Source organism: Megascapheus bottae, chromosome 19 (genome assembly GCF_031878675.1).
Source record: "Megascapheus bottae isolate mThoBot1 chromosome 19, mThoBot2.hap1, whole genome shotgun sequence".
Taxonomy (NCBI): Eukaryota; Metazoa; Chordata; class Mammalia; order Rodentia; family Geomyidae; genus Megascapheus; species Megascapheus bottae.
In genome coordinates, this window is record NC_143527.1 from 8279993 (window position 1) to 8307228 (window position 27236).

At 39.3% G+C, this 27236-nt stretch overlaps 1 protein-coding gene and 1 non-coding gene across 2 annotated transcripts; one reads left to right on the forward strand and one right to left on the reverse strand.

Moving 5' to 3' along the window:
• Window positions 1-103: 103 nt before the first annotated feature.
• Window positions 104-14050, reverse strand: Serpinb7 (serpin family B member 7). The gene is made up of 7 exons (XM_090353531.1): window positions 13883-14050; window positions 8930-8980; window positions 8311-8427; window positions 5553-5670; window positions 4041-4183; window positions 2448-2594; window positions 104-637 (listed from the first exon to the last, which is right to left on the reverse strand). Exons 1-7 carry the CDS (start codon window positions 14048-14050, stop codon window positions 239-241), a joined length of 1143 nt encoding a protein of 380 aa, XP_090209657.1. The 3' UTR covers window positions 104-238.
• An 11835-nt stretch (window positions 14051-25885) lies between these two features.
• Window positions 25886-25959, forward strand: LOC150049592 (small nucleolar RNA SNORD24). The gene has a single exon (XR_016538933.1). It is a non-coding gene; the product is annotated as a small nucleolar RNA SNORD24 (small nucleolar RNA).
• The last annotated feature ends 1277 nt before the right edge of the window (window positions 25960-27236 follow it).

The following is a 27236-nucleotide window of genomic DNA, read 5'->3' on the forward strand; positions in this document are numbered from 1 at the left end:
AAATGGTCTCAATGGCTGTGACTTAAAAAGTCAAAGAAATTAGAAACAGATGAAGAAAAGTGTAGCAGAAATGCCAGGGGTAAAGACTAAGACCATCAACCAAGGGCCTCAGAGGAGTCAAGCATCATCTGATGACCGATGTTAGGAAGAAAAAAATTCCAAGGCAATACCACGTACTTTTTAATGAAACAAATCACTTCCGTTGCTTTGTTGTGACAGAGACTGCTGTATTGGATTTTCAAGGGCAAGAGACTTTTCCAATAAATAAGATGAGGTCATTCTTCCTGATGACAAACATGAAAGGACGATCCACTCTGAACACGATGGAGTTGGGAAGTTGCTTTTCTACAATATTATTCTCTGTGGCGGCCGTGGCCTCTGTGCCATCCTCACTAACCTCTATGTAAGACTTGTGCATTAGTTTTGATATGTAAAGGCGACCTCCTGAAGCTATTCCAGAGAGATCAGCTTTGGATTCATCAAAGATATCTTTCAGCCCTAGGGCTTGCAAGTGGTGCTTCATTTCGTAATTCTTCTCTATCTTGAACTGAGGAAGAAACACTTCCACATACTCAGAGGACATCTTCCTTGGATTGGTCCACTTCATCAGATTCCGGAAACTCAGTTTCTTCCCAATCTTTAGGAAGAAACAGAGGGTAGTTTAGAACATCTGATTACAAAAGAGAATGGAACAAAAATGACACAAAATAGGGACTTCCATAATATCCTCCTCCTCAAAATTGTGAGAAATTATTTAAATAGTTTGAGTGCTTTTTAGCAAATCGCATATTAATTACTCTTCAACACAGAAACCTGACTTGTTTGCCCTTCAAGATTTGTTCTCTTGCATACACATGAACAGATACAAATAAAGTGTATTATCTGTGGGCAAGAGAATATAGGATTCAGAGATCATCGAAGAGCAAAAGGAGTTCAGTGATTACTTAATGTGGTGCTTTCTAACCATTTTACCCTTCATAAAATGCACAGAACAGAGTCAGGACTGTACAGTGCACAACAGTAAGCCGTGGCAAGCCAGGTGGACGGAGGCAAAAGACCCAGAATCCCAACTGTAGGAATTTGGGAGATTAGTATTTCTTGATATAACCATATTCCTTGGAACCCTTACATTCAAATTGAGTCTTCTGCTCAGCAGATGAAACATGGAAAATCAAAAGAATATGCAGGGAGATTCCTGAGGGACACAGCTAATAGCAGAAACATCTGGTTGTTTTTGCATTTGATTGTCTTATGAGTTATGCAGAAAGCATACATAGGAGGATAATATTGCAATCTGGATCAGGGAAAAAAAATCACCTCACAAATAATCAAAGCAAAACAGACTGGAGGCAGAGTACCTGCCTAAAAAGTATGAGGTCCTGAGTTCAGATCTCAACCCTGCAAGCAAAAACTGTAAACAGACAAAGTAAACTAAACTTCCAAATCGTTAAAGATCTATTTTTCAAACACAGGAATACCATGGGTAGAAATAATGCCCCTGGTTAGCAGAAGCTTTAATTTCTTTATGTTATTTGTATTTCCAAATTATTCTATATTAGCGATTCCTTATTTTCCAGATCACAATATAGTCAATATTTTAATTCTATCACACTGAAATACACATGTGTATTTGCCTGCATACGCACAGATATATGTTTGGTTACATGTATCCAGCAGATCTATTAAGTTTCGTGAGCTTCCTTTTCCTTTATCACTTGTCTACTCTAGGACTATAATATAATACAGTAATGTGTATACTATCACAAAATAGTATATGTGGAATGCAGAGGGCTGGGCCGGGCCTGGCATATGGCAAGTGTTCCATAAATGGTGCTCATTCCTTCAGAGAAAGGAAGTAAGACCAACTGACGCTTATGGGATTTCAAGTCACAAACTCAAAGAGCCAAGTTTAGGAGATGGCCAGGAAGAAAAGAGGTGGAAGAAGACTGGGGCCTCAGATACAGCGCCAGTCCCTGGATTTCACCTCCACAACTGTCTGCCCCTCCCCTTGAGCTGGTGTGTTTGTCCTGTGACACGAGGTCCAGGGCCATTGTCCACCACGACATCACCTAGAAGATGGCAGCACAGAGCGAACCCACAGGCTCTCGTTCTCAAGACTCGGGACTCCCCACCTCCCAGCTCCCTGAGGATGCTAAGTCAGCCAGATTTTCACCAACAGGAAAGAAGCTGCAGGAAGAGCTACACGAGTGCCTCTTGAACTTCCTAGCTGAGGTGTGAGAAGGTTCCCTGGCCAGCTATTCAAACACAATGATACCAACTTCAACCCTGGCAGTCCTGAACTCCAGAAATATCTGCAAATTAGTGGAAAAGCACACGTCTAGGGTGTTAACAGCCTGCATTGCTCGAGGTGATTTATGGCAACACAATCAAGATGGTCCTACAGGTCCTTGTGCTTTGCAGCACCAGAAAGAGCAGTGGTCACCCACCTGGGACACGTCGTACTCCGGCAGCAGGATGTACATGCTGATGCCACCATTATACCGGAGCTGTAGCACCTGCATTGGCGGGTCCTGAACAGAAGACAGATTGAACTTCCGCTCCTGGTGCATCATGGCAACCACTTTTCCGGGACACTGCAAGGCAGGCACAGGCAGTTACCGAGGAGAACCCCACTTCCTTCCACGGAGTGAACAGGCCCCATCTGTAGACACACTGAGACTGAGAAAAATGAGGTGGCTGTGTGACCTCAGCAAACTACTCCCCTTGTCTGTGCCTCCCCTTTCTCTTCTGGGTCAGGGAGGTGGACATGGCTCCCCGCTGCAGAGGAGTGTGAGGACTGGGTGGCTTACATGTCTGGTTGTTGGAACATTGCCTCCCACTTAGTGTTTGAACTGAAGATGTCCTTATAATAAGCAAGAAACTATTGGGTGCATGTCGTTCACATCTGTAATCCTAGCTACTTGGGAGGTTGAGACTGGAAAGACTGTAGTTTGAAACCATCTATGAGATTCTACTTCCAAAACTGAGTAGCAAAAATCCAGGCCAGAGGCACACTTGCCAGGGAGCTGAGTTAGGCAATGGAGCTTAGTTCAAATAGGGACGCAAGGGGTTATTCTTATACGAGAGCAGAGGGAAGAATTTACATGTGAGAAGTATTTCACTCCGTGTGTGTGTGTGTGTGTGTGTGTGTGTGTGTACGTGCATGTGCATGTGTGACACTGGGGATTGAAATCGGAGCCTTGTGTTGCTGCTAAGTAAGTGGTCTTTTATTTGAGGCACACAATTAGCACTTTTTCGGGTTTTTTTGTTTTATTTCACTTTGCAGATATTGTCTGGTTTCACTGTTGCCCAGATTTGGCTGCAGATTACAATTTTAATACAATTTTAATGTGGCTGGGATTACAGGAGTGCCTCATCGGACCCAGCTTGTTAAGGTTTGGGGTGCGCGCGCACGTGTGTGTGTGTGTGTGTGTGTGTGTGTGTGTGTGTGTGTGTGTTCATGAGCACATGCACCAGGAAGGAAAAATGAAAGGAAGGAAGGAAGAGAGGAAGGGAAGGAAGGAAGAGGAGAAAGGAGGAGATGGAAAGGAAATCGAGAAAAGGAAAGAGGAGGAAGAAAAGGAGGGGAAAGAGGAAGGAGAGAAGGAAGCAGAGAGGAGGCAATGAAGAAAAGAGAAAGAAAATGGAGGGAAGAAAGGAGGGAAAGAGGGAGGAAGAAAGAAGAAGGGAGGCAAGGGGAAGTGAGGGAAATGAAAAAGGAGGAAGGAAGAGGGGAAGAAGGAAGGCAGGAAAGAAAGAAGGAAGGAAAGAGAGAAGAGGAAAGAGTAGGAAATGGAAGAGGAGTTGAGGAAAGAGAAGGGAAAAGGGAGGCAGGAAGGCAGGAAAGGGATGAAGAAAGTAGGAAGGAAGGCAGGAAAGAGGATAAGGGGAGGGAAAGGAGGGCAGGAGGGAGGATTGAACAGGAGAAGTGAGGGGGCTTGTGCATTTCTCGAGCAGCCGCAACACAGAGGACGTGAGGAAATGGTGTCAAGACCACAGGTGCCTGCAAAACAGAACCTCTACGACATGGGGATGCGTACCTTGGGAGAGCGGAATGGGCACCTGAGCGTTTCGCTCTTGGTGAAGGCTGATTCCCACTTGCCTTTGAAGTAAACGGCATTGACCAGCACCATCACGGCAGAGGAGCTGATGCTGCTGTCACTGAATACCTTCCTTATTTTCCCTTTTGAAACACAAGTTGAAGGAAAAGATTGTCATTTCTTTCCATAAAGGTCAAAAGATAGGTATTTCCTAAGGTCACTAATGGGCATGAGCCTTTTTCTTCTAACCTCACAGTAATTATACTAATGACAGTGCTGTTAGTGATGAGTTTATGTATCTGGCACTTTCTAAACTCTAAGTACAATTCCTGTTTTAGGCCTCATAAGGTCTCCAAGGTAAGCACACATTGCTTTTTGCTGAGGCACAGAGGGATAAAGTACCTCATCTAATCCCAACAAAAAAGCCATAGCAATAGGATTCTCCCCAGGAAGGCAGCCTCAGAAGCCTTGATCATAGGCCCCCAGTTGCCATTTACCTATGCCTGGTAGAAAGAATTTATCCTGCCCCTCTGATTGGAGATAAATGAGAATGTGCTAGATGCCTTGCTCTACACGGGATGCTTGCATTGCAACAGACAAAGCCGTAATCCACTGGGCTCACAGTGTAATGCACAGGAGTCAACAACCAAGAAAGCAATGGTGACACACCATTAGCTCAGAAGGGTGTTGGCTGGTGAGTGGTGACGACACAGTGTGGATAGGAGGAGTGCCTACTTAAGTTGAGAGCCATTGAAGAAGAGGGCAAAGCGATCTCTCACCCATGATGTGTGCAGTTGTGTCTCCACATGAGCATTTTATGCATTTGTTTATCAAAAAGCAACATAAACATAGTTCAAAAGAAAAAAGGATTCATAATCTATTATCCTTAAAATCTACCTAAGATTTCACTCAGTTGTTACAAAAGTAACCGTTTTATAATTTTTTTTAAAAAATTTAAGTGCTATATTTGAAACATAATGGCTAAAGTAACCAACTACTGATGTAATGAGAAGAAAATGAACAAAAAGAAATTTGAAGACTGTATTCTTATCACCCAGGTCTTAAGTGTTTGCATTTTGTTTGCACTTGTAAGTATAAATCACACACCTCCTATTTCCCAACTAAGCCCAATGCTCAGAATCAACCTTGAGCTATAGCAAGAACCACTAGCACTGGAAGACAAAAGGTGAACAAGCAGATTTTCCTCTTTCACGCTTAATCAAGACTTTTAGAATCTAGTTGTGAGATAGGAAAGATGTTTTTACCAACAAATAGTTGTGCCTTGTCTGGAAGATACCCCTCTCATCGAATAAATTAACTTGGTAAGTGAAGAAGATCCTCATATATTAAGATGACTCAAATTATATTACAATTTTAAATAATAGTAATCATTAGGTTGGATTAGAAGCAGCTAAATCTAGGTGTACAAAAACTCCTACCTTTAGACTAGACAGTCCTAAATATTCCCAGGTCACTGACAAATCTTGTCATAAAGTAGAATATTGCACTCACCATGTGTCTCATTTTCAATCCACTTATTAATTTTGTATCTGGTATCTTCTACATCATTCGTGAAATCAACTCTTTCCACTTTGGCATTGTACAGTTTCTCAGCACATTTAAGATAGTTCTAGAAATAAGAACAACGTTTTTGTGTCTACAAAACAACATAGGAGACATTTGCTCTTGAATTTGTCTCCTAATTTCTTCTGCTTTATTCAAGGACTCAAGTCAAAAGAAGCTAGTCAATGTAGCTGGCTAGACCTGTAGAAATATGGCTGAAAGGGGATGTGGTCAACTTTTAACAGACTTTGTAGAACAAACATGTTCTTTTAACTTTACCCAAAATACACTGAGGAATGCTTCCAGTGATTATAACTATAGCCCATCGCTTTGGCTTCACAATGCTTTTTTTCAGGACTGCTAATCTTCAACTACTTTATTTATTTCTAGTCTTTTTCCCATACACTGCTTTCTCGCCACAACTATTTCCTTACAGTTCTTCAAATGCCACCCATGGCCCCTCTCACAACCAAGGCCTTTGACATGAGTATATGTATGTATGTGAATGTGTATGTGTATATGTACATGTATATGTATATGTTTATGTACACACAAACATCCCAAAGACTCCATCGATAAAACTGCTGGGTGCCAATGGCTCATGGCTATAATTCTAGCTACTTGGGAAACTGAGACCTGAGGATCAACATTTGAAGCTATCCCAGGCAAATGAAAAGGTCTATGAGACTCTTATCTCCAACTAACCAGCAAAAAGCCAGAAGTGAAGATGTGATTTAAGTGATAGAGCACCAGCCTTGAGTGAAAAATCTCAGGAAAGTGCCTAAGCCCTTTTCTTTAAGCTTCAGAACTGGCATAGACATTAAACATACAACAAAACTAGATGTAATACAGATATAGAATTTAAAATCAACATAACATTGTAACATTCATAAACATTAATAAGTTATCTGAAAAAATATAATTTGAGAAATCAATCCTATACGTAATAACTACAAAAAACAATAAGAATTAATTTAACTGAGGAAGTTCAATATTTGTATAGTGAAAATTGTTAATCAGTTATGTATAGGTATTACTAATTTTATTTAAAATAAAAGTTTTGCAGTAGCTAGCTCCATTTGTAAATGCTTGGAAAGGCAAAATGTGCATTTTTATGCCTTGCCTTACCTTTTGTGCCTTTGTGCTTCTGACTGTTTCTTTCTCTCCTCCCCTCTTATTTTTTGTTAGTTCTGGGGCTTGAACTCAGGGCCTGGATACTGTCCCTGAACTCTTTTTCCTCAAGGGTCAGCACTCTACCACTATGACCCAAAGCATTATGACTTACATATATATATACATATATATGTATATATATATACTGTATCAGACAAAAAGAACACACAATCTACTATGAATAGCAGAATGAGGGCGAGGCCAGGGTAGTACACAGCTCTGTAATCCCAAATATTCAGGAGACAGAGACAGAAGAACTGGATTCCAAGACAATCCATCCATAAAAAGAGACCCCATATGGAAAAACAAACCAACAACAACAGAAACAAAGGACAATAGCACTGGTGTATAACTCAGTTGGTAGACTAATTTTGTAGGGAGCACCAGAGCCTGAGTTCAATGCCAAGTACTGGGGGGAAAAATAAAGTAGCATGAAGATAGAGAAAGCAACGCCTGATTTAGAAGGACACACAGTCCCCCAGGGGTCCAGCAGTGTGCATCGGAGGAAAGCAACCAGATGTGATAGACACATTAGATGCCCTCGGTAAAACTTGTATGGAAATCATTTGGGAGGCCTGACAAACAAACACTAGCCTGATGCTTCACTATTGGAAGGGTACCAATGGATTTGGGAGTGGCTCTAGGGTGGGGCAAAGAATTTGAGTGGGTGACAGAGGGAATAGTAATGGCTGGGTGGAACACAGAGAGCTGACCGAGATGCGGGTGGAGATTAACTCAGCAATGTCACAGAGGCAGAGTTCTATAGATAGCTGTCTGAGGTATGGAGAAATACAAAGGAAAGAAGATGCCCAGATAAACACGGGAGCACTGTGACTGCCAGCAGTTTTGGTCAGGTGAGCAGCTTCTGGTGGTCATAGTAATGCATGAGAAGCATGGTTTGGCAGGAAAAAACACCTTTCATGCTCCAGTGGCCTTTGATTAGAGAGGATGTGCTGATAAATAGATTAATAATCAGCACCATACAGGAATACTGTTACCCTGCTCACCCATTTCTCATGTCTCTGTTGAGTCTGATCTTACCCTCTGCCAGTGGCTGCAAAGGCTGGCCTTAACTGGCCATGCTCCCCAGAAGGGACTCATTTACAAAACAATCCCACTAAAAAGATAATGAAGCAACAGGTGAAAAGGATTGGTGAGGAAGAAGCAGGGGAAGGGGAGCATACTTCAGTGAGGTGGGGGAATAAAAGAGCTAAGAGAAAAAGGTTCCTCTCTTAACAGACTTTCCAGCACAAAGGAAACACTGCTAAATGATGTGGAATCCCTTAATCTCGTTCTGCCACCAACCATTACAGCTTAACATCGTTGCCAGCCTGTCCCTCTTTAGTATGGAGATTTTCAGGGTGAAGTCAACCTTTGGACTAGCTGAGGAAATTTTAAAGATATTTGATAGTATGACCATCAAGAAAAGATCTCCTATGTATAGCTCAGTAGAAAGGCAAAGCCTTTATTCATATTATGTGTTGAACAAGATTCTAGTCCATGACGAAAATGACCTTGTAAGAGATTCACCTACCTTGTTAATGTCAAACACTTGTTCTGCAAAAAGACCAGTGGCAATGCTGAGCTCATAATCCTTGTGAGATGAGTTTATATCAGACAGAACCCTGTGCAGTTGAGACTGGAGTCCTGGCTGTTTAGAAAAAGATGAACCAAAATGTATCCTTGGCCTCCAAAGTTGTGTCTACTCTCATGAACATGAGAAACAAAGCATGTACATTTTACTACAAAAGAGTGGGATTATAATGGTATTACAAAAGCAGTAAAGATACAGCATACATATTCGATAGTATTATGCATAATGCCTATCTGATAAAGAACTTATTGAAATAAATCAACTTAGAATTAAAATATTGTTAAGAAACAAGCTTGCCTTGTATACAACGAAATACTTTTACAATGTAAATTGACTGTGAAGAACCAAGGATAAAGTTGACCCTTTAGTTCTGTGATATCTTACTAATATTTAGACAGTATACATGCAAAATACTGGTAAGTTAATATGACCTGATAAACTCTCCAAAACTGAATTTGAAACATCCACAACCTGGGAATTTGAAATATCTTTAGAATCATTTTCTCAATTTAGTCTCACATTTTCTTTCTTTTCTTTAATAACAGTGCATCATGTTTACCTCTTTATTAGAAGAGTTTCCTTGTCTTGAAGGGTTGTTAAAGTAAAGTGTCTGCAAACAGGACACAAGAAAAGCAATCATCAGACTCAGAAAGAACTGGGGGAACAGGTAGCAAGAGGTTTGAAAGATAAAAATACTTCCTCCCCACTATGCATATCTAATTTTCACTTCAAGTTCACTAGTGTCCCACACTGGATCCTTGCATGAACCCAAGTGAGCATTGATGGGCTGTTAGGAAAAATGTTCTAGTTTTGTTTTCATTGCATCTTCTTCCTTTTCTAGTTTCAGGGTCACCAGAGTTTAGGAACTGGTGTTAGTGTACATCAATGCTACCGTGGCATTGCTTAGACTCAAATACTTCTTCTTGGTGATCCACCCAAACACAAATGCGTTTGTCTCAGACAGTTTGGGCCTGGGAGATCCCCAAAGCTGATGTACAGTAAATTCAGACCCAAGTGTAGGAGGGTTCCGAAGTGGGGTTAGTGGAAGTTCCTGACTTGGTGGAGTCATAGATTAATAGGCTGTAATTGAAGTTCTCTGGATCTCTTTGCTTGGCTTCCACGAAGGGAGCAACTTTCACTCCACCATGGGAACCCCCCCATTCCCCACCCACCCCAACCCTCTACCCCGCCCCCAGTCCCGGAGGTCCTCCTTCATCACAGGCCCCAGGCAGCGGGCAGAACCACCCATAGCCTGAAACCTCCGAAAATATAAACACTGTATTCTGTATGTCAGCCATGATTGTAATTAGAAACATGGATATTTTAGTGTGACCAAGAATTTTCACGTAGTAATAGGTATACAGCTATGAAATACCTCTTCTCTCCAAAACTCCTTTTTTTTTCTTTTTCTTTTTTTTTTTTTTCAAAATATTGTCATTAACTCTCCCTTCTGTCCTTGGGGGCACTATGGGATTTGGACTTGAGACCATGTTTCAGTGATTTATGAGTAAAGAAGAAGACCTCTAAGACTCTTCTCCTCTCCTCCTTTAATTCAACATTTCCCCACTCTTACTTTAATTCAACACTTTCTCCCCTTCTACATTTATACAAATTAGAATATTTTAAATTTGAAGACTTTTGTGTTAAATAAGTTTATTTTTTTCAAAAGCATGTTACGATCTAATCGAACTGGAAAGGTTAAAGTATTTTGATTTATAAATAACTGTAGAAGCCGAATCAGTACTTACTGATTTGGAAATGTCTTTAATCCAGTGAAAGATAGCTATGATATAAAGATAGTATGAAATAGCTAAGGCACCATGATGTAAAAGTGCAAAGTAGTCATTTAATGTGTGGGAATGACTCGGCGTGGAGCTCAGTCAGGAACTGAGAGACATTTAAGATAGTGCCATTGTTTGAAAAGGAAAGCAGTTTAGGAGATGTTTTCTTTTTTCAAATACAGCTCTCCTTATTCACGTATCTAATAATGTTGATTTATTATTGATTTATTCTTTTTCTAGATTCCTCTAGAACCTACAAGATCTGAGATGCAAAATTCACTCTTTATTAGGAAGTCATAAAATGTGCTGTCCTTATGACATCCATGCACGGACAGGCAAGGAGAACACATGCTACTACACATCCATGGATGAGACTCAAAAACAGCCATGGACTCACTTAGTCCCTGCTCCTCCAACCACTTTTATGGAAGTTCTACAGCGGTGACTGATGATCATAGACTTGTTCTGTTGACACAATATATGACTGCCTCTTCAGACGCAATTGTATTTTCAAGGTGAATGCACATGATCCACCCATGGCTTCTTTTCCACACCATCTTAAACTGAAGTGACTAAGGATAGCAATACATCCTATTTTTGATTTTTTTATTTGGGGCAACACTGAGAGACAAACTGCATGTATTTTCTAATATAGATGTTACAAAGCCACAAGAAATGCAAGGACATAGTTCATTATATTAAAATTCATGGATTAATTTATTTCCCTTGTAATAGGAAAATAAATAATAACCATGAAGGGAGAGGGTCCTTGAACTTCCCTCTCCCAATTAAGTCTTAGTCACAATGAAACTGACTGAAAAATGGAGGTAGTAAAGTCTAAAGCAGGAATACCTTCACATATTCCTGGATCTTTCCTAAAGTTGACGGGCCCAATAAGGATGGGCCAGTTTTCTGGTCTTTGAAACAATTCAGGGACAAAAGTGTAACCAACAGACGTCTAATAACACAGTGGAAGCTACTTTTGATTATGGTTTCATGTTGTCTGAAATAAACTGCAAATGTTTATGCATGTTCTATCCATATATATTATAAGATGTAATTGGACTGCTATATGGTCCTCAGAGATTTGAAGCTTTTACTCATCTTGTCAAAGATGATTAATCTTGTCAAAGATAATTGATATGAAGTCTAAGAAAGAGAAAGCAGTCTCTTCTTTGGCCAACACATGCTAAAACTGTTTCTTGTATTATTTATAAAAGCAAGACTTTCCATAGATACCTAAAAAAAAATCCTAAAGCTACTATTGAATACATTGTTATCTGAAGACAGATGATGATGCTTGATATTTGAGAACAAAAGAATTATATTTGAGAACAAATACCATGATATGGTAATAGGACTATAACCTACAGATTTCTCTTCTGAGTTACTCTTTGGATAATTAGGTAATACAATAAAAGTACATAATTAGTCTTAACTTTGTGAGTAAAATTTTGTTATACATATCCAGTGTTATTTTTGTTCATTTCTAATGTCATTCAATTTTGATATTAATGTGCTTGATTTTCTAATATTTCTAGCAGAAATTTACTAAGTTGAAATATTACTAAGATCCAATATTAAATGGGAACATGTTTATTTTACCTTAACATTTCTAAGATTTAACATAGAATCCCATATCTAAAATGCAAATATTCACCTGTGATAAATATTTAATAAAATGGAAAATGACTTATCATATGCACTCTAAATTTTTCCACCAGGTTCCTTGAAGTTTCTACCTAAAATATAAGGAACATTATGCCTGTATACTTCCTTGTGTTTTATGCAAGGAAATCAATTTCATCTCTTCCCATTAACTCTTTCTAGCTAACACAATCTTTTGATGGCAAAGAAAAAAGTCATGGATTTGTGCAAAATAAATATTTTAGGATTTGGGGATTTACTCTTTCACCAAATGGTGAGCAGTCTTTGTGGTTCTTTTGAACTCTATTGGATCAGAATGCTGATTAATCCAGCAAATAAGCTAGTGCGTTTCAGAGAATGGCTGAGCTATGAGATGAGCCAAGAAAATTCATGCCAAGCAGAACATTATGACAGAAAGAACTTTATGGTTATAAAAAGAGATTTTTTTGGGTAAAAGCCTCCATTAAAGGGTTATCTATTTCCAAACTGTGACAATGCAAGCATACCTTTTCAAAAATGACAGTGCCAGCTAGAAACTGGTGGCTCTTGCCTGTAATCCTAGCTGCTCAGGAGACTGAGATCTGATGATCATGGCTCCAAGCCAGCCCAGGCAGAAAAGGGCATGAGACTCTTATCTCCAATTCAACACTTAAAAAAAAAATCTGGAAATGGAGCTGTGGCTCACGTGGTAGAACATTTTTAGCCTTGAGCACAAAAGCTCAGGGACAGCACCATAAGTTTAAGTCCTGGCACCAAAAAAAAAAAAAAAAAAAAAAAAAAGCAATGCTAGACACAAAAGATGAAAAGATGCCCCCTAGCCACAGACACACGGTGCTATGCAGGGAAAATAGAAGAATCTTTCTAGTTTAAAGACACTATATTTAACAAATGCTGTGTCATCTGTTACAGAAGGCCCAGCTTGTAGCATCTGCTTATGAACTGAAACAATGAGCAGAATCTGGGGAAGAAAGGAATAAGCTGGTGGCCTCGGCCCGCAGCCTGGATCTAGTATCTTACTGCTGTTGAGTTGAGGGATTTCCATGGCAACTCCCCGAGAAAGGAAACATCACAATGCACATAGCAATGACGCATTTAGTCAGTGGCAGAGCAGGCAATAGTGATGACTAATAAGCTCGCCTCCTATCATCTGGTATGTACTATTATGTCATTCCTGCCCATTTGTCACTAGTGTTTAATCTAGGACATTTGGCTCAGGAGGAAAGGCTAGCCCAGTAGTAAATCACTTGCCTAGCAAGTGCAAGGGTCCAATACTCAGAACCACAAACCCAACCGTACAAAACTAGGACATCACCAGAGTCTCTCTCTCCCTCGAGCTCCCTGTTTACCTTCATCTACTCAGGCAGTAGCTCTCAAATCTTTGTGCCTATCTGCAAAGCTTATGAAAAACTTGGATTGTGAGCCCCCACACTCATAGTTTCTGATTCAGCGGACCTGGAATGGAGCCAAGTGTTTACATTTCTAACAAGTTTTCCTAGTGATGGTGAGACTGTGGGCCTGGGAAAAACACATTGGGAACCCACAATACGGAGGAAAAGAATCCAAGTTCCAGTGCTATGAAGAGTCTTGCTGCCTTCTGGTTTAAAGACAGGATCTATGGGTGTGGTTCTATGGCATGGCATTTGCCTAGCAGGCACAAAGCTCTGAGTTTAAAACTTAGCACAAAACAAATAAAAACCCAACAAAAATATTGCAATCTGTGTACTTCAGTCATGCTTGGAGAAGGATGCATGCAGACCCGTGAGGATGTGACCCTGTAACACTGACCTTTAACCCTCCACTGACAGAGGTACACCTGCAGTGAAAAATTCTCATGGTGAAAATAATTTGTCCTTGGGCCAGGAGCATGGCTTAAGTGGTAGAATGCCTGCCTAGAATGGACAAAACCCTGGGTTTGATTCCTCAGTGCCACATACACAAAAAAGACTGGAACTGGTGCTATGGCTAAAGTGGTATAGAGCACTAGCCTGGAGAAAGCTCAACGACAGTGGCCAGGCCCTGAGTTCAAGCCCCAGAACTAGAAAAATTATTTATCCCTGTGAGTAAATGCAAAACCCGAGGCTGACCTCGTCAATCTGATGTGCGCCGTCGCCTCGAGTGCCCAAACGAACCAGGGCTAGAGCTGTCAAGATGCTCAGAGAAGAGAAGAACACATTTTCATTTCCTTGACTGCTATCCATCTCTCGGAACAGGTCAAAGCCAAACTCTGCATTTGCTGCAGCAAGGGAGGCCATTGTGAAGTGGACTGCAGCCTGGAAGGCAGTGGAAAATCACATCAGTTCACAGCACATTTTATATGCCTATTATTTGGTTTTTGTTCACTCAAAAGCTTCATTTCTTCAGCCTAGAAAAGCAATTATTGTAAATACATTTATTTGTTTATTTGAAATAAGGAAGGGAGGGGGAAAAACAAGATGAATGGGTGTGGGGTGGGGAGGAAAAGTGGGAGAAAAACATGAGAAGGGGTATCAGTGTTCAAGAAGTAATGTACGGGGCTGGGAGTTCGGCCTGGTGGTAGAGTGCTTGCCTAGCATGCACAAAGACCCACGTTTGATTCCTCAATACCACACACCTAGAGAAGCCGGAAGTGGTTCAAGTGGTAAAGCGCTAGCCTTGAAAACTAAGGACAGTGCTCAGGCTCTGAGTTCAAGTCCCAGGACTGGCCAAAAAAAAAAAGTAATGAGCTCACTACCTGATGAATGTAACTGTATCTCCTCTCTGTAACCCCGACGATAAAATACAATAACAGTGGGGTAAAGCCAAAAATAAAGAAGAAACCATTATGTAATAACTGGAAATAAATAATAATTAATAATAGGACAGAAAGAAAATGTTCCTGTGCTTCAGCAACCTTAGTATCAGTACTCTAAGACTGATCAATTCTGAATATATATATATGTATATATAATGTATAGTATATAGTGTGTATGTATATATACACACATATATGTGCATATATCCTAATATATATTAAAGCATACTTACTTTTCTCAATTGATATTTTCAGCAAACTATTTCTACTTAAGTTCTCTTATTCATATCAAAGACAGGTATTTGATTCTCCTTGAGAAAGATTTCTATCCTTAGAGGCCTTTGAGTGGCCTGTATTCTTATAGCCCCACAAAGATGAGGACTAAATGGTGTGAGTTCTCACATCATTTCAGCTTTCTCAATTGGAATAGAGAAAAAATGCAATTTAAAACAAGTTTTTACACATTGCATAGATGATTGAAGGTGTTGTGGACTTCATTGTCTAAATAATAAAATATTAAATAGTAATTTGATAAATGTTCATATTTGAACCTTTGACACATTGCTTCCTCACCCTTTTCTCCATTAGACACTCTTGAGCAATTCAGATCTGCATTCTGATAGCACACATCCTTAATTATCCATCATAGATGTTGTTCTTTCTTTGGATGAAAAATCTGATTGTCATCATATATATATATATATATATATATATATGATCAACATGCTCAAGGTAATCCAATACAAACTCTGCTTTTTAGTAGAAAAGCAGTGGCAAACTTCAAATCAAGGAGGACCATTAGCTTTGAATTCTTGAGAGTGTCATTTCTGATTTACTGAGGACTGACAAAAGATGAAGTCTTTCACATGTAAATGTACATGATTGCATGTAGCGCTGCCTCAGACTCCATCAGCTTGCATGATTCCCTAAGCAACTTCATTACCTTGAATATTATAGAGTATGACATCACAGGAAGATCTAACAATCAGAAGTGGTCAGGATGCCCAGAGTTAGCTGCAACCAAGATCCCAATAGCTGTGTGATTTGGGTCAAGTATTTAATTTCTTTGTGCATCTGCATTCAAGCTTATTCAGTGAGATGACCCTTCTACAGAATGCTTAATAGTAAACCTCATAAAAGGGGCACACCATTATATCAAATATCTGGTGGGGGAAATATGGTGTGGTTGAAAAAGAGGATACTAAGAAAGGAGATACACGAAATCCAACAAAGGAACTGATGGAAGTAATTCTTCCAGTTTTATAAAATTCAAACTTGAGCTTAAAATATTAAGGAACAGCTGTTCTAGTAGATTGGATACACTGCGTTCATTAGTCTCTGTAAGAACTTTTTTTTGTCTTCAAAGGCAATACACTAGTCATTTCAATGAGCATGTCTCTGAGCATTTCACAGTCTGCACTTTGGAATCCCAAGCTCAGGAAGAGCACTGAGTGATGAGACTAGAGATGTTTTTTCAGGAGCAGTGATTACATCTCCCATCCCTTGGAGGGGCTCCCCAACCTGCACTATATACTTCACATGTTTATTCCCAACAGTATCTGCGTTCCCTTCCAAGTTATCCAGGGCTGGAAGTGTAGCTCAGTAGTAGAGAGATTGCTGGGTGTAATCCCCCAGCAATGTCAAGCAAAAAATTAAAGCAATGTAGAAAAGTTTTATATCATTCTAACATTGATTCTAAGCAACCCAGAGCAAAGATCTGTGGCCCTTGCCATGGGTGTGCTAGGAAAAACTCCAGAGCAACCAAGGGGAAGAGCAGCAGAAGTTGAGGCTGGCATTGGGAGCTGTTAGGTACAGGCCAGCTTTGCACAGTGAGCCAGGCTGGCAGTGACTGAGGGTCCCCACACTTTTCAAGGGCTCAAATAGTATTTCAGGTATGAAAAAACAAATCTGGCTTCTAAAATATTAATAAGGCAAATATATGTGAGTCAATTTGATTTTATATTAAGTTTAGTGCTTGTAAGAAATGCATTACTTTAGGGAGGAATTGCATGCTGGATTCTCTCCCCTGAAAAGAAATTTCCTGGCTTTATGTTGATTGGTGGAAAGTATGTGCTGTGCTATTGAAATTAATTGCTTTGAGGAAGTATCTTCAAAGGCAAAATATTAAAAACCCTTTCTAACATGTGCAATAAAAATCATTCAGTAGAAGATGAGTGATGACTGTAAACGGGGCTAGCACCTTGAAAATGAAGGATTAAAGGATCTTGTTTGAGGACTTGCTTGAACAGACCAATGGAATCTGAAAGCTACTAGATGATGTCATCTCACAGACTCCAAGCACACATCTGATGGAACATTTTTATTTGGAAAAGGCCCAAAGCTTCTTGTTGCTTTAGAAATTATGTTTTAACCATAGCGTAAGAAAAAAAATGACTTTCCTAATTTTCAGCATTATTCTTTCAATACTATCACCCTGACAATCACAAACATTCATTTTCTAAACTTTTAATCATCCTGATAACTTTCCACCAACCTGTTATCAGATTGAAGAGAAGAAAAGCTATATGGGGATTTGTTCCTTCCAGAGGCATAATATTTTTCTGCCTAAGATAAATTGTATGGCAGGACATCATACTAAATGAATATCATTACAGAAAAACATGAGCCAAGATATTCCCAGACAAATATAAACTCTCAAACCGTAACTTTCAAAATGATAGACAGCATTACATGCTATTCATTTAAACACTTTTCTACAGACAGGTTCATGCATGCTGAAAATAAATGCCAAATATGTGTTCTACTTCACATGATCATTTTGTGGTTTTTAGCACTGTGCCCTGTAGCTTTCTGAAATGTACATTCTCATCTGATATAAACTCTAAGTCCTAATAGAAAATTTAACGGTGAATTAATGACTCAATGCCCCAAAGTTCCATGAAGTGAACAAACATCAACATGGAACCAAAGCAATGAGTTACCTTTTACCACTTCTATAAGAACAAACCAATACATAATTAAAGCAGCTGTTTCAACAAAATGAAATAAATTCAAAGAACTCCAAGTAAGGACCACATATCTATGTTCTTAAGTTAGATAACTACAAAACTTGAAAAAGGAAAATAAGCTACATTAGAGCAATAGATGCAGTGGACATCAGCCAGCATATCACTGACAAGACAGGGCAACAAAGCACAATTCTTTTCTAATCATAATCATTTTAGCTATGAAGCCAAAATTACTAAGGAGTAATTTCCATTTAACCAAAAATATATTTATATGTATTCTGCATAGGTAGTTAGCTTAATATACAAGTAAGTAATTCGATTGTAATGTTCATGTCACTAGCAAGTATGAAAATTCTTAAATCTCAAAGTTCAGGTTTGAGTTGCCCTGAAGTTTATATTAGCCTAAAGCCCTTAGGACACTTGTGTTATTTCAGTCTAAGAGGCATTTTACTTTCCATTCTATCAAACAAACAAAACAATGAACATGTTTTCCCCAATGTTTTGTTTGAAAAGTCTAATCAAAAGTAAAAAATGCTTTAAAAAGAAACACATGAAAACAAACTACAATACACATTTAATAACATGTGTAATTATAATGATAATATTTCAGAATCTCCATTTATATGCAATTGTTAAGATGTGCCTTATATTCTTTATAAAGGTATTACCTTATCTTGAGATAATTCTGACTGTATAAGGAAAATTAACCATAAATCAAAGCAAATTGTAAAGAAAAACTTTTATATTTACTGAATTAAAGGGGTAAGTACTAACATGTACAATTTTTATTTTTATTGGTATGTTACATGCGTACTGAAAAGATAGTTGCTACTCTACAGAAGAATCTTCCTATTTCTTTTAAAAAATAGTTGCAAATTTTAACAATCTCGAATTAGATGAGTACCTTGCTTTTTAATTAAAGCAGTTAAATCGTGTTCCCCAAAACTAGTACATTCCAATCTACAGCAAGTTAAATAAGAACAGAGCATCAACAGAATACAGATTTGTACATAATTCCCTAGTTACCTGTCTACAGTTGGAACGTAAAATTTATGACTGGCACCCTGTACCGTAGTGTGTGCCATTCTTCACCACACTGCTTGAAATTAGTCACAAATAAGCCAACTGCTAAAGGATAAATAGAGTGAGACCGTCCTGCTAGTTTCATGACGTTTAACATCTCATCTGTAGAGGGGTAGCCACCATTCACCCATTTCTCTTCTGTCTAGCTACACTTATGAGGACTTGGGATGTATTTACCTTATTGTCTTCATAGAGGAAGTTGCAGCTGGTTGGGTGAGTCTGGAAGAGTTCTCTGCATTACTCTGAAATATAAAGCCTCTGCCTGAGACACTCCCTGTTTCCTTTGGTGATGATCATGATAGTTTGAAATAATTCCATTAAGTGAAACTGTGTTCAGGTCCTTTGGAAAAGGAATTAAAGAAGTTTGGAAAGTAAGCCACAGCTTCTGTGCTGTACTTTAAAAGAGATGTTAGAGGGTTTGGGGGTAAATCAAATTTTACCGGAAAAATTTATTCATTTGGTGTTTAATATTACAGAACATTTTGGCATTTGGGGATAGTGTATATAATTCCATACTGAAACACAACTGTTATTTCTTACAAATAGAAATTCAATTACTGGCTATTTGTTTGTTTGTTTGTTTTGTTAGTCATGGGACTTGAACTCAGGGCACAGGTGCCATCCTAAGCTTTTGTGCTCAAGGCTAGCTCTCTACTACTTGAGCTACAACTCTACTTCCAGTTTTCTAGTGGTTAATTGGAGATAAGAATTGCACAGACTTTTCTTGCTTCAACTGGCTTCAAACTGTGATCGTAATCCTTCAATCTGATTCTCCAGAGTAGCTAGATTACAGGTGTGACCACCAGTGCCCAGGTCAATCAATGATTTTTTATTATTGCTCTGTTTAGAACCAGTTCTCACAGGTAAAAGGAAATGCAGTGAACCTCTCCTTCCAAGATTCATACTGTAGCTCTCCAAGTTTACTATTAGAATCGAGAGATACCTGTTCAACCCCAGAGACAGGAAGAGAGCAACATTCTGCAAAATAGAGTGGTCATCTCTTTGTTTTAAAATAAAAATTCAGATTAATTATATATCTCTCTAAACATATGGTTTGTGTGTGTGTGTGTGCGAGAGAAAGAGAGAGACAGACAGACAGACAGACAGAGAGACAGACAGACAGAGAGACAGAGACAGAGAGGGGGAGAGAGAGAGAGGGAGGGAGGGAGGGAGGGAGGGAGGGAGAGAGAAAATCACAAGTTGCACTTTGCCTTGGAAACTCAGGAATACTGCCTTTGGGGGGAAGGTGAACAGAGCCCCCGAGCCGAAGCAGGGACACATGCTATGTGATGTCACTGGCTTTACCTTTGGCCTCAGTCTACATGACACTTCCCCTGCTTCCAGTTCCATGGTAGGGCCTAGCCTTTACATTGTCTTGATCACTTTTCAGAGAGCCTGTGGGAAGAGCCATCCAGGTGACCAGAAAACAGAAAAATAACAGTACGAAAAAGAAAAATAGTAACTCACCAAATAAAAGATGAGTTCTTTATTAACTCTGGAGAAGGTAAAGATTACCTTGTGACCCCTATTGCTACTTATGTTATAGATCAGCTGCCAATAAAATTCTCTTAGTTAAATGATAAGGATTAAACATCAAGCCGAATGAAATTATGCCATTTTTTTCTCGAGGGAGATTAACATGAGGCTATAAGGAGTGGGCCGAAGAGCAGAGTACTCAAGAAGCACATCATCCTTCCATGAGAATAATTCTGCTGTTTCCGAAAGCAGAAGATAAAAAGGGAAAGAAAAAAATAGGATTCGTGTGTTATTTATGTGCCTGGAAGAAGATTTGTGAACTGCATGAAAGCCATTGTTTGTGGACATTGCTGTTAAGTGGGAGTAGAGCGAGACTAAACATGAGCTTTGCCCCCTCACTGCTTCCATAATACCTAACCTGAGAATAAGGAACAAATGACTAAATCTGGCAACTCTGTAGTCTCGATCCCTTCACTTTCTCACCCACAGCATTAGCATTTACATAAAGTTCACTATCTGTACACTCAAAATGTGATGCCTGTTGTAGAAGATGCTGTCAATAACTTCAATTCTCCTTTTCTATTACTTCTCCGTCATCACTCGGGTCATAGCAAAGTATGCATTATCACCACACAATATTTGAAACAATAAAAACCTCAGCCACCCCTGCTGTTCTTGTATAGCACCTTACTTTCTATGCTCTAGGCTTTTGCCACTGAACCCCATCTGGGTTGGTAGTTCTCTCTTCCTTCAAAATGTTGCACAAAGGCCCCTATAGAGGAGTGAGCTGGGGAGGTTAGGGCAGTTGGGAGAAAAGGCTGTGTTAAGGTCCTCAAGGAAGAGAACAGGAGAGTCTGCCTGTGCACCAGGGATTTACTGGTTTTATTTTCCTGGGACTTTGATTTCCTGGTGAGATGTTCTTATCTCCTTCCTTGGAAAATCTCCCAAGCTGCCCACAAGGAATGCACTTGCCTGCCTCAGCGCTAAACCATGCTCCACAGTGGAACGCAGTGTCTAAATCTAACAAAAGGTACCCTGTACCCCCCAAATATGCCATCGTCCACTGAGTCACACCTGAAATGCCCATGACAGGAGCCAGGCCACCAGTAAAAATGAGGTTTAGAAACCCAAGGTCAGCCATTAAAGACCACTATTGCAATCCCCTCATGAAAAAATCAAGGCCAGCACAGGTGTTATAGTTAAGGATGTTGCTACAGGTATATATACCACGTGAAGAACATGGCTGCCTGGGTTTCTTTCCAGTGGGAGAAAGGTTTTCTTAGCCAAAGAATGTGGAGGAAGGTCTGAGGACTTCTGGGCTGTTGCTGAAGCATGCTCATGGTGGGTGGACTTTTCTGCACTCGTTATATTGCACAGATTTTGAAAAGTCAACAGGAAAATAAAGGTCACAGAGATAAGGCCACAGCACACTGCTCATTATCTAGAGGATCACTGATCTAATCCTGCAAGCAAGTGTTGTTGGAGAATGGATACCGATCCAGAGCCCTAGAATAAACAGGTAATGAAGAGAAGGTAAACCGAGGTCTGGTGGAGAGGAGGGCATGACAACCAATAGACAAGAGGGGCACAGTTTTACCTCCTACAGCTCCCGCACACAAGCAGATTACTCTTCCTACTGGAAGAGGAATCCTGGCCAGGAAGCAGTCTGGGGAGACTTCAGGCTCCCGTGATCATTTGCCATCCACACCTCCTTTGAAATTCGACTGTGAGCTGAACTCTTAGCCACTCCAATGGAAGCAGTATTTTGGGGTATGGAAGTAAGCAATAGCTAGACCCACAAAGGAAATATTTCCACATTACTCTGGACCATTCGGTCATAAAGCTTTTCTCCAGGTAGAAAGATGACAAAGAAGTTCTGAGAGGCGAGCCAGATTTCTACTAGGTAACAAATCTAGAAATCTAGAGATTTCTCTTTTTATAAATACAATATCCCTGTGTTCTTGAGAACAGTCATTTGAAAAAACTCATTAATTATGGAATATGATTGCACAAATACATATGCGCCCATATGCCATACATGCTTTACCCATTCTGGGTTTTTATTTAAAGTTTAGTGTTTTTAAGTAGTTATGCAAAGAAGCTGCCATTGAACGACACAGCTTAGAAAGACAATGCGTCTTGGCCAGTATACCCCGTTTAGCCTCCTTTCCCTTTGGCTTTGGCCCACTCCTTTCCTTACTTTTCTTACTGTTCACTGCAATCTCCCCAACATCCCTCTTCATTTGTCTCTTTCCTCTTGCTCTACCTCTCTTCTTAAAGTGGGGTTTCCAAACTCATAGCTATTCTAAAAATCTTAGAATCAGGTCTCAATGGCTGTGCCTGGGGCAGTCTGAACCCTACCCAAGCATCTGCTGATTGATGCTTGCAGCTGTCTTCTGAGATGGTTTCTCTGTGAGTCATGACACATTATTGTCCCTAAAGAAGTTTATGAGCATTTATTTAGCTTTCCATCAGGTTTCAAAATAGTCTCTGACTAACATGATTGTCATGTGTTTCATTCGGTGTACGTGAATCAGATTTGAAGAAGTGACTTTTTCCATCTCTCTTCTTTATAATAGCAATGTACTTAAGGTGACCATGCAAGTAAAGATCAACAATCTTTATCAGCCTATCTCAAAACATGCTCCTTTGTAAAAGAATATAGCAATAGACTAATTAGCTAGAAGTAAATTAAAACAAAACAGCTATTATTCTGAGAGTTTAGTATCTAATTGTATTGCATTTGGTCATCAATCTCATGATCCAGTGTCTTTTTTGCCCTCTATTATGCAAATTTGCCAGATCTAATGACTCAAAATGAAATTTGGTGATTTTTTTTTTATTATTCGTCCAACTCAGATATTGACTCGGACCCCTAGTTTTAGGAACTGGCTTCACTTTCTGTTGGCTTCTGTCCCCACTTGTTCCTTCTTTTTCCCATTGGTTCTGGCCTGGAATTTTCCAAAGACATATCTTTTGGGCTAGTTATCTCACGTGGCCTCCCAGGTGCTTGCCCAAACCAGTGCTTCAGATAGCACTTGAAACTGGGAGAGTTGGTTCATTCTTGTCACCCTGCCAGACTCTTCTCCACCCTTCTGATTAGTGATGGAAAGCCACCTCTCACCATCTGTAACCTCCTGTGCTGATAACCCAGGCTGGAGAATTGCCCCCTGAATATTTGACAAGGTGTGAAGAGAAGACTAAAATTAGATCAGGACAAGACAAGTGCTTATTATAACCAATTACTTCTAACTTGCCATCCAGACATGGCACACCAGAGCACTAGCACAATCCAGCCTTGAGTCTGGAATCACAGGGACAAGATGTGAGTTTCACCGATTTTGCCCAGCTGCACAAGGAAAGAACTGCATTCCTGATTCTTCTTGCTTAATGATTTCTGAAGCACAATTCATATTACTGAAGTGGCTGATACTCTGTCATACAAGACTATTGGAATTGGAAAATACCATCAACTTACAAGGATTTTGCCCCAACTGTTCCTATTTTTATCTTCCTTTTTAAGAAAAGAAGATCTTAGTAGTTCATCCAAAATCATACAGTGACTGCTCATCTCTGTTGTGGCTAAATAGCAGGTTAACAATAAAAGGAATAGATAATTCCTGAAACTGAGTTTTTAATTTAGAAATTGCAATAAACTTCCTGATGGTGAAAGTTTATTGAGCAAGTGAAAAATATAAATTTACAAATAGACTTTCTGCTATATGCATTCTAATTTGGTGATAATTGTCTAAAGTGAGCTAGGAATTTTTTTTTGACAGTCCTGGGTCTTGATTGAAGCCTCCCTGTACTCAAGGTTAGAACTCTATCACTTGAGCCACAGCACCACTTCTGCCTGTTTCTGAGTAGTTTATTGGAGATAAGAGTGTCATGGGCTTTCCTGCCCAGGCTAGCTTTGAACTATGATCCTCAGATCTCAGACTCCTCAGTACCTTGGATTACAGGCATGAGCCACCAGTGCCCTTACAGAATACTTTTTTCCATCTAGAATATTTTTCATTCTATACCCATACTTCTTTTTCTCTACCCATTATAGAGATAAAAAGTTGAAATAAGTGGCAGGTTAAAGACAAGGAGCCCAAGTGACACACCTACTGGATAATCCTCCTGGAATTACCAAGAGTCACCATAATTAAAGGTCTGCTCATCATTATTTTCTTCTTCACTTAACTCATAAAATCCCTCCCACTACAATGTCGGCAACAGTTCATTTACATCTAACCAATCCCAAACTGACACAAGTCAAAGAAGGAAACCAACTGTAGGAACTGATGTGTTGTGTCAACTTCCTTGGTATACCATGATAAGCCATCTTTCTATAGGTCCTACCAGCTTATAGGTACAGACAAGGTCATAGGAATTGTAACAATCTGAATTAATCTCTAGTCCTTTCTTACCCAGGGCTAGGGCTCTCATATTAGAAGCCCCCAGAAGGAAACATGGCTTCTTTAAGCTGTAGCTGCTGCACTGGAATCCTTCCCTTGACCTAATCCAGCTTCTTATCCATCATCTTAATCTCCAGGTAACATCACTGAGCCTGCAGAGAATACTATTTCCTGATACCCTCTTCTCTGCTTATTCATGGAGGTGGTCTCATGAACAAAGTAGTGGGGGAAAAGGTCGTTTCTCAATCACATTACATTCAGGAATGCCTCATATACAGAAGCTTCTAAAACATGGGTCATGGAATTAAAGTTAGGCCAAAAACAATAGTGAGAAGTGATGAGAGTCTTTACAATGTCCCAGGTGTCATTGTTGTTTTTTCAGGACCATGGACATCTACCCCTGAGTTTAGTCATTAATTTCCTTTGTGGGGAGCAAGGGGGAGAACATAAGCGCTTTTTCTTGGCCTTGGTTAAAGAGCACAAAGGAAATGAGAAATACTTCTTTTTGAGAAGTATTTGAAGAAAGATTAAAGATAAATTGAAGATTACAAGTAGAGGAAGTTCTGAGCTCTGGTTAGAGACAAAGCTGAGAATATAGAAATTCTCTCATAATGATATGGAAAGGAGTTCTAGAGTTGGAATGGGATCCTGCAAAAAGGAAAGATCTGGATATAGCAGATCCAAACTAGGTAAATTTCCCTGCATATGCTAAACTATATTAGCCTCTTCCCTAGAACTGAAATCCTTTTCACTTGTCTGAGTGATATCTTGTTTGTTCCAAATTCCAAGCTTTGAATTTTTTACAAACTCTGTTTACCATATCTAATCCTTCCAATCTATCTAAGTTATTTATTTGAATAAAATCTAGTGGTAGCCAGATCTAGAGATTAGTTGCATGTTGTTTCAGGGTGAGTGATTTCACGTTAGATCTATTCTCATTTTTTGCTAATTTCTCTGTTGTTCTACCATGGTCAAGACACAAAATAATTCTACATTTCTCGTACTTACTCCATTTTCCTTATTTTCCTTATATATTCTCCTCTGGCTATTTGTGAAATGACTAATCTTGACTTTCATTTGGCCATAAGTATCATGATATATCAATCTCCTTGGGTACTTATATGAAACGCCATCTTCACTGAAACTTCCTCTAACCGCTTCTCATCCATGCTCAGAATGGTGAAGTTCCTACTGATCTCCACTTACTTAGGACATGTCATATCTTGGTAATGCTATCTGTAGAATTCTTCTGTCCTGAAAATTAAGATTTCCCTAGGCTTGGGTATGATGAGAAATGTTATAACTATACTGCCATTTTGAGTGTTGCATGTGACCTTTTGATTTCTAGTAGAATCATTTTTATAGATAATGATCACCTTTAGTCTATGTAGATGATATAAAAAGATATTTTCTATGAGAAGACAATGATGACATTTGAAACCACCAAAATTACTGACACTCTGACACCCCCCTCAGAGGGCCTTTGAAGGCAATCTGACATTGAGAAAAAGAAATAAATTAACAAATATGTTCTAAGTTACAGAGTCAAATAGTTTACAGTAAATGGAAAAGAATGAACAAGCAATTATGAAATTTAAAAAAACACAAAAATGGAAATGAAATGCACATGAAAGCACATGGGAAGGGGTAACAATGTGGGGGACAAGAATTGTACTTACTACCTTTTTTCCCTACATTTTATTGTAATGTGTAAGGGGTTACAGTTGTAGTTGCCAGATAGTAGGTGTATTACTTCTCACACATGTAACTGTAAAATTTCTAAATTATATAAATGGGGAAAAGAACATTTTAAATGCCAACAAAAGTATCCAGGACTAATGAGACAACAATTAAATTTCTGATACTTATAACAGAGGAGAAGAAGAAGAGTACTTAAGGATGAAAAATAAATGTAGAAATCATGAATGAAACCTTCCTAGATTTCAATGTATATAAAAAGAAAACTACCATAAGGAGGGAAGGGCAAGAAAAGCAAAACAATGAAAAGCCTTTTATTCCACTTAAAATGGTCTAACATTAATGATGCCTAAACCATCATAAAGTCGTAATTCAATTCGTATATTATAATCGCTTGAGTACCACTAAGGAAAACCATATAAGGAAACACACTAAAAACACACTGGATAAAGTATAACACCATTATGCCAAAATCAGATAGTGCAAGGCACATGACCAACAGAAAAAGAAAATAACATTCTCCAGGGATATAAAAGAAATTCCACAACAGTATATCAGAACCAAACTCATCAACACAGTAAATATTTGCCGCAACAAATGAAAGTTTATGTCAGTAATGCAAAGCTGATTCAGTATTGTGAAGTCCATTGTTGCAACCCATTATCTTCATAGTCTAAAGGAGAGGAGATGGAATAAATGCAGTTCTTCATCTCCCACAGACTCAACTATAACCAGAGGGAAGTATATAGGCAGATATTTGAAAATAACTTTAATGTACTGAGCATTGCCCAAATCTTGCATGACTACTGAGTACCAGGCAGAGCAAAATCCAGCAGAAACTTTGTGCAAGTAACCTGAATAGCCATAAAGAGAGCTGCAAACAGTTCAGAGAATGGGAAGGAAATCCTCCTGAAATGTTGGTCTGTGCTCTGTTCTTTCACATGTGTCATCAAGAGAACCTGTGGCAGAGTCAGCCATGCTTGCTGTAGCAAGCACAGCCTGGAACGAAAACCCTGTCCTATCCAACACAGGGCCAAAA